This window comes from Uloborus diversus, chromosome 2, assembly GCF_026930045.1.
Source record: "Uloborus diversus isolate 005 chromosome 2, Udiv.v.3.1, whole genome shotgun sequence".
Classification (NCBI taxonomy): domain Eukaryota; kingdom Metazoa; phylum Arthropoda; class Arachnida; order Araneae; family Uloboridae; genus Uloborus; species Uloborus diversus.
The window spans coordinates 88,261,903-88,270,653 of NC_072732.1; the positions used below are offsets into that span (position 1 = coordinate 88,261,903).

Genomic DNA, 8,751 nt, shown 5'->3' on the forward strand with positions numbered 1-8,751 from the left:
TGTGTGTGTGTGTGTGTGTGTGTGTGTGTGTGTGTGTGTAAAAGCCAGTGATTCCAGTCCCACAGCATCTTTGCCCTTTGTAATCACTTGAAAGGATAGCTTTGAGTGCGTTTAATCATCTAGCAAATTTTTAAATGAGCCGTGGTGTCCCTTTTACAAGGTGAAAAATTGAAAAAAGTCGCTTGCGCAGTATTCTAACAAAGTTTAAAATCAGCTAGATACTTGCGAGATAGCAGTGTAAAGGATGCCGCGGCATTGAAATTGAACCACCTAAAACGATCCTAAGAAACTGGAAGCGTGTGTAACCTAGTCTCTTCCAGACTATCGATGTCTACCAGATCAATACTGTCCGTTGAATATAAGACATCCAGGGGAAGCCATTTCGTCCTGTCTCACTCCTCTAAACCTTAAGATGCCAGAGATCCAGGATGTACTGGGGACATCCAGGGGTAAAAGCATTAAAACAATCGTCACCCGGCGCAGGTGCAACTGAGCAACCGCAGATGACGAATGGGGATTGGCGAGCGAAGTGAGCAGGGGGCGGAGCTCCTAGTGCGGGTATAAATCAGTTAAAAGTGGTGTTGAGTAAAATCTTGATTTTCTTCTACTCTATTTTGTATGTGCCACTATTGTTGCCGGTCAGTGAAATAAGTGTTGTTCAAGGCGAATCTCGTATCAGTCAAACTTCTCCCCTGCCATTTTCTACCAGTCACTTGACAAACTCGAATCCAATTCACAAATCTGATATCAAATTCGACTCATAGCTGAGTCAAAAACATCATCGTAAGTTAATACGGAATATACAACAATCGGACTGATTGTGTGCTCCAACAAATCGTTTTTACATTCGTTATTTTTTGCACTACAAAAAAAATCATTAATTCAATTCTTATTGTGTAGGAGGAGGTAGTGATACGTACAGCAATCGCAAATGTCAAGTCCATGAAAATGTGCAAATGACTGAAGTCGAGAAAAGTTCTTTGAAAAAAGCCTTATCTGGTCCTGTACCCAGAGGAGATTATTATCCTACACCTTATGCTACGACGCGCATAACTGCCGAAGAACAAAAAGAAGCTGCAGCGAGGCAAGTAAGTAATGAAAAATAGTGATGAATCTGTACTAAATGCGACCGATACAAAATTTTAATCAAGTAAACTTTCTATTTCTATGTACATTATTGGTTTTACATAGTTTAATTAATACGTTCATTTGTTGCCTATTGCTTGTTCGTGTGCATATTTTATCTCCAATCCTTCAGAATTACTTTTACCCAGAGGCCCATGATTTGCTAATAGGGAAGTTTTCGGTTTTTCAATTTTATTTTTATATGATAGAGTAACATGTATGAATATCATAGGTGAAAAAATTTTTGCGATACGATAAGTAGTTTTTTTGAACTAGTTTTTGAAGTTCAAGCGCTTGTGATGTCAATAGGCACAGGAAGTGACGTCATGCGCTCTTCAGCCGCGGGAGAAGCCGAAAGACGTGCAATTGGCTTCGAAGACGAAACGTAAGGCTTACCTCCTCGCATTTAACTCCTCGCGTTTCTGGAACATTAAACCTCTCATCCTCCCGGAAATATTCGAATACCATCATTGATGTTACTTGAGGAAGGTTATTAGATTGTACTTTAACGAATCCGGCCTCCATAGTGTGTTCAAAAAGATTATTGAACTTCTAAAAAATAAAAATATCAGCGCGCTCAAAATGTCCGTAGCGAAAACAAGGGATCTTCGGCGGAAGGCTGCCCATTAGTGCTCTGTGAAGTAAGCTCGTGACGTTTCAGAAGAGCGCACTTTTGCGCGTGAATTTTTGAAAATTCATTAAAAATCAATTACGGTGTTTTAAAATTCGGCGATGGTGAATTTTTTAGTTTTGAGGGTCAATTAACAATGTCCAATAGTCAAAATATGAAAATTTAATAGGTTGCAACTTCCCTAGTGTGTGGTGTCATTTAGAAAATCTTCATTGTTAAGGTCGTACCTGTAGCGACTCCAAAACGGGAGGCCTATTTAGTAGCTGTGGCAGTAGGGTGAAATCCCTGCATGTTTTTCGCGTTTAATATCAATCCTACCATTGTGAGAAATTCATAGACTTTTTAAATATACTTCATTTTATGTACTCTTTAAGCAGTCTTACACTTTATACGATGTGAGAAAAACAGAATAAACACTAAATTGTGTGATGTAACAAACTGAAAGAAAACTTTATACATTGTCTGCAATACCTGAAGCAGTCTCTAATACTTAATAAAATACTTCAAAACAGAAATCACAAAAAATAAAATACAAACCTCAAAGTCTGTACGTGTGTGTGCGCATACGTTTTTCATTGCAAAAAGAAAAACCAACTCTTTGGACAAGGAATATTCAATCATCAAACTTAAATTCACTTCGTTATTGGTGGTGGTTTTTTTCTTCACATTGCTTTCTGAGAGGTTTATGTAGCTAGTCTTAGAATTATTAATGGTTTTGTTTGTCATTTAATACGGTTTTATGAAAAATCTCTGGAATTGCAGGGCAGTGGTAAAATACCTTCTAAAAAGCTTATGTTCTCTTCATTCCTATACTTTTGGCACCTTTATCCGGTGTATAATTCAAAAACTACATTCCACTACAGAAGGGTATTATTCAATGAGAAAGGTGTTCAGGAAACACCGTAGTAAATATTTCTTTAAAAGGAAGAACAAAAACTTACAATACTAATATCATAAACTCAAGTGTAAAAAAAATATCATCATTCTCTTGAAATGTCATACGTATTCAAAATGATCTAATTAATTTGAAAAAAATGTCTTAAACGTGCAAAATGTCATTCTAAGTAGGTCTGATCAATAAAGAATGAACACAAACTAATAAAAAATCATTATGTGAACTAATCGTCCAGTTTTGGAGATGGGAAAGCAAACATTCGATTTGCAGGTGGAAACGTATGCATCTATATTAGTTTGCTGGGATGCCGTTTGCCGAACTCGAAGCCCGGATTCTTCGAAATGAACAAAACACGGGAGTCATACTTTTCCTCTTACCTTGCTAGACTCTTATTGAGCAATCACGATTGCTTATTGTTCTCATTTGACCGTTTTTGAGGTTCGTGCCTTTTTCAGCTTGGACCAGAAGCCTTTGCAACCACCGCCCACCGTTCTCTGCAGGCGGCGCGGCTGCTCCGGTCCTGAGCTATCCGCTTCTCATGATCGGAGGCGTCCATGTCCTACACACACGCACGCTCACACACATACACGCCTACGTGCATACACACAGGTCTACGCACACACACAAGCCTACACACTTACACACACAACTATGCACACGTAACCGCCCAGGATTAGGGGCAGGCTTGGGGGGGGGGGGGCTGGAGCTGTTTCTAGAAACAATAACTCCAATAAGTAGGGTCCTGTCTCAGTTCGTGATTGCGAAAAACATAATTTGGATTCAAAATTTCAGAATTCAAATTAATTTTCTTTTTTATTTATTTATTTCATTTAGTCATTAAATTCATGAAATTTTGCTTAATTTACAAAACTTTCTGAGATTAGTTGGAACAGAATTCTTAACTGAGTAACATTCTAATACAACTACATTTCTTATTAGTGTGAATAAAAAAATCAGTACTGAAGAAGTTTAATTATTATTTTTTTTTTCATTTTTGATAGGCAGCGATGGAGGAACCTCTTTACGCAACAGTAAAAAGAACTCCAAGGCCACCACGCTCAGACTTCCATGTCTATCACTATCCAGGTAAAACACGACTTTTGCAACTAAAATGCAATTCTATTGGTATTTTTAAAAACATCAATATAATTAAAACTTATTATTACTCTAAATCAGTGGTTTTCAAACTTTTGAGCCTATCGCCTCCTCTAGAGGTTGACCGACACCTATCGTCCCCTCCCCCCCCCCCTCATCTTCTTCCAAAAGAGAACTATAAGTTGGCGCTAGTGAGCAGCGATATTATATCATCATTGTATATAATAGCCAAAAATCGAGAAACGCTCCTGATGTCATCTTCAAGGAAACTCGCGCTACGGCATGATAATTTGATAATATGTTTTGGTAATGTTTAACATGCAGGAAAAGATTCTATTGTGACAAGGCAGAACTGAATCCGGTCACTTAACTGTTTTTCTGGTAAGACTGTATCATTTCAGAGGAATGAAGAAACGCAAAAGTGGTCAACAATGAACGCTATCTACTGGAGTTTAAGGTTAATTCACTGGAGTTAGGGTTAAAAGTTCAACTATCAAAATATTATCAAACAGGCAATTGCTTCGTTCAAATGTAGAAGCAATTTTCACCCATCATACTTTGACGGGCTATTTTCTAGTAAAATATAAATACCTAGTTTATTTTCAAGTAAAATGTATGTAACACAAAATAGTAGTTTTGCCCAATCACTCTTAAACTAAAAAAAAAAATTGATCAATTATAGTACTTTTTTAATGTTTCTTCTTTAACTTTTCTTAAAAAATCGGATAGGTATTTGAAGGAAAATACAGAACAAAGATCATTGAAGTACTTTTTAAAAACAGTAGTACATTTTGCATGAAATTGTTTCTTTTTTAAATTGTATTCTGAGAGAATTAAAAACACTGGCAGTTAAAATTAAGAATAAACAAATAAATAAATACATACAATTTGAAAATTTATAAATTTGACGATAAATGATGAAATATTCCTTAAGATTCCACTTAGGTATGATTAGGAAACTCCTAAACTTCAATTTATTATTTTTTTTAACTTATGATCAATTGTCTGATCTCTTAACAATCACGAGTTGGCTTTTTATTATTATTATTTTGTTTTTTAAATACTCATCGCCCCTCGCGAATTTTCCGTACTCTTTAAAAGTCAACCCCAGGATGGGAACCACTGCTATAATTCATGTTCATTAAATAACGATATTTTGAAATTTTGAATTTCATACTTTACATATACGAAATAAAGATCTAAAACTTTTGTATTGAAATTCCTTAAATGAAATTACGTGTATTTTTCATAAAGATAATGATAGCTTGGTAGGCAAATATGGATCAAATTGAAGTGGTAAAATATTTCAGTGTTTGCAATGCCACCAATCTAACAAAATTTTAACTATGTTAAAATTAATTATTATTAATGTTATTAAGCGAGCAGATCAATCTAACAAAATTTTAACTATGTTATTAAACGAGTAAATGAGTCCAGTCAGAAAATAGTCATCTCTGAAGATCAAGTTACATGATAATGAAGGCCATCTTCACAACTTGTTTCATAATATTTTGTGGTACTTCAAAAATAATTTTTGTTGTTTTAATGATAATAAAGTTCGTGTTATTAACAATTCAATTGTTAATTAAACCTACTAATGTTCAGTACAGTATTTTTACTTCCTTTTACCAAAAAATAAGTATTGTATTCGCTGTAAAAACTTTTCACTCAAAAATCGACCTTAATTTAAATTTTGCTGTCCCCGAATGAATGTTGAGTGTTTTTTTTTTTTTTTTTTCCGACTCGACCACGCGTGGATAAGTGCCTAAGAACGTATAGACACGCGAAATATCCATTTTGACGATTCCCTGTTAGTTACAATGAGTTTTCTCGTGACATCTGTATGTACGTATGTATGTATGTGCGGATATGCATATGTACGTATGTATGTCGCATAACTCTAGAAAAACTTTAAAAAAAAAGAAAAATAACATTTCAATATAAGTTTTATTATTAAATGCACTGTTATCTCTTAATGTACTGTAATTTTCAAAACAAAGTTATATTGTTCATTATAAAAAATATAATTTATTGTGACTTCTTTTTTTTTTTTTTTTTTTTTTGTGTGACTCACCTTTTAAGTATTTTTCTCGATATTCTTAAAAACGTTCGTTCTTGTTCTTAATATCAAAATTTGCACACTTAAAAAAAAAACTAGAACTTTGACAATAAGAGAAATTTTCAATCGATGATTGACTTCAGAACTCAAAAATTACATCGAGCTATATATATTTTTTTCAATTCTTCAATCCTAATGAACTTTAAAATTTTATATTATAAACAACTGAAAGCAATATTTTATTGCATAGTTCTAAAATTCTCTTTCATCACTTTTTTTTGGTAGTTTTACTCAGAATTAAATTCTAAATTTTCTTTTTCAGGTGAAATGCCAGAATTTTTACTACAAGGTAAGTTAATATATTTTGACAATGATAGTAAATAAATGTTATGTATTTGTTTATTGCAGCCACCCCGTCGCATATTCTGTAAAACTGAAGACGCTTATGCCGAGAAACCAATTTCAAATCCTGGCGTAAGGTACCGACAAGTTGCACTTGCGATAATCAAGAATAATGAACCGGATGATACTTGTATATCTTCTCCCACGTTCATTCAACTCTATTATATTCTAAACTGCAGTACTACTAGAATCTATCTTCTTGGAGGGACTCTTTGGTTATGATATTCCTTACTTTTAAAGGAAATAGCGGACCAGGATAGGCAATGTGGTTCAATGTGGATAACCAAAGTTTTGAAGCAAGGACGGATACAATGGAGGGGCAATCGCCCCTCCCTTGAAGGTCCCTCTGCCGACAATTCTGTAAAGCTGAAGTTCTAAACGCAAGTTTAGGTCATCTTTGACGACGTGAAGGAAAAGAATGGTTTTCGGATCCCCCTCCCTGACACATTTCGGAATTGAAGTTTCCAAAATGCAATTGCAGACGATCTTTGCTGATGTTAGGAGGCTTCCCCCAGGCATTTTGAAAAATGCGCGTCTTAAAGATGCAGTTGTAGACATCTCAGGTTGTGTTATTAGGGAAGGGAATGGGTTCAGTGACTTTCCTCTGGTAATTTTTCGAAACTGAATGTCCAAAAACGCAATTTTAGTAGACTTTCGATCATGGTAGAGGGAAAGAGTTTCGAAACATTCCATGGAATTGCTACGAAATTGAAGTTCTAAAACACAATTTCACCACTTCCAACGGAAAAGAAAAGGAGTAGGTTCGGGGATCTGCTCGGAAAAATCTCTTTATTTTAGCTGTAGTAGATAAAAATGATATGGCATCCCCCCCCCATCCTCATAAAATATATGCAAATCAGATACATAGTAAGAGGTTAGTTAAAAATCAACCGCCCACTCCTTGAACAATTTCTAGATCCGTCCATGGTCCTCGTGAAAAATTGATAATTGTGACATTTCTTTCACATAATAATGTAATTGGGAATGTATTTTTATTTTTAGTCATTTATTTTTTTTTTTTTAACTTTTTTGTATGCTCAGTATGCCACGTGAAAATACTAACTTTGATAGCTCAAGATTTAAGATAATTTAAAATTCCTGCACACCAAAGTAATGTATGCTACTTTTTTCAATAAAACTAAGTGTATACAACACAGGGCAGCATTGTATCAATAACATCAATTAGTGGAAACGTTTAACTTAAAATTTTAAATTTAGTTTTATGCAATATGTGTGTCTACACATGTATGTAAATGCGTGTAACAAACTTTTATAGAGAAAGAAAACCAATGTCTTATTTAACTGCTCAAAATTTACAAAAAAATTGATTTAGCAGTTTTAAAAATCCCATCCTACTAAAATTAACTGCAGAAGAATTATTGGATCAATTTAAATAACTTTTGGCGTTTTTGAACATTGAAGTCAAGAAATAGAAAGCTTTTTTTTTACAGCAAAAGTTTTATGCATATTTCTCAGAAGGAAAAACAATATGGACGCGCACATTATTCAATATTTTGCCTTTTTCTAGTTTTTAAGCAAAAAAAACTATAAAACTGCATTTTAGCTGTAAAAATTGATTTTTCCATTTTTTTCAACTTTAAAATTAAAGAAAAAAGGAAAACAAAATGCTTTTTTCCATTACTTCAAATCTTCCGGAAATTTTACATCTCTTGCCTTGCAGTTATTTTACGCTTAATTTTGTTGGTATTACTTCAATGGAAATACAAATTCAAACACTTAACAAAATTTACGGGTTATAATCCATCAAAAATTTAAATTATGTAAAATTTGTATAAGAAATATTCTTTCTGCTTGCTTTTTGAGATTAGAAAACAAACATTTATTTTAAAAATCATGAATGTAGGTTCATGAATCTATGGTTACACTGATTCCTAGTTCCTAATCACTCAGTTTCGTTTTAGAATTAGCATCAGGAAAAGCCTCTTGCTTAGAAGATATAGGAGCTTCATCGAGCAATGTTCTTTGGAAAGAATCTATAGAATCAAAAGTAAAAGATGAATACCACATGGACCAGCCACTTCAAGGTACAGTTTACTGATTTTAATAACCAAAAAAAAAAAGTTTCAGTTTTTTAAATTCTGAAGACGCATGGTGTATATCTAATGTTCAATAAAGTTCTTTTCAAAGTACTGGCATTTATCCATGATTAAAACAACAAATAATTCCGTTTATATATCGTTCATAGCTTGACGATCACGAGTCTGCTTTCAATGTTATTTTTCGCTTTCTTTTTCAGATTGTAATCGATCTGGGGGACAAAGAAAATCCTATCGATACTCACAAAGGTGAAGACGCGTAATTTATGAATGAAGAAGGTGAGAAAACACATTTTATCAGTACAACATAGTAACCACAAAATTTAAAAGGGTTAGTTTCCTAAAATTCTGTAACATCGTTATCTCTGCGCATAAATTGCATTAGCCATCAAGAATCTTCTGTAAATAAACCTACTGTTGAAAAAATTGACTCTTTTTTTTTTTTTTTAATAAACGTTTGCTTGTTTTTTAATAAAGCAAAAAAAAA

The 8,751-nt window shown here is 33.7% G+C and overlaps 1 protein-coding gene across 1 annotated transcript in view; it reads left to right on the forward strand.

The window, feature by feature from the left end:
* The window catches only part of LOC129216410 (cell adhesion molecule DSCAML1-like), a 146,468-nt gene extending 137,925 nt beyond the window's left edge, over positions 1-8,543 (forward strand). The window contains exons 21-25 of the mRNA XM_054850625.1: positions 907-1,088; positions 3,653-3,737; positions 6,128-6,154; positions 8,130-8,252; positions 8,465-8,543. Of these exons, the coding sequence (XP_054706600.1) occupies positions 907-1,088; positions 3,653-3,737; positions 6,128-6,154; positions 8,130-8,252; positions 8,465-8,517 (470 nt within the window). The 3' untranslated portion in view covers positions 8,518-8,543. The remainder of the gene's footprint in view (positions 1-906; positions 1,089-3,652; positions 3,738-6,127; positions 6,155-8,129; positions 8,253-8,464) is intronic.
* The last annotated feature ends 208 nt before the right edge of the window (positions 8,544-8,751 follow it).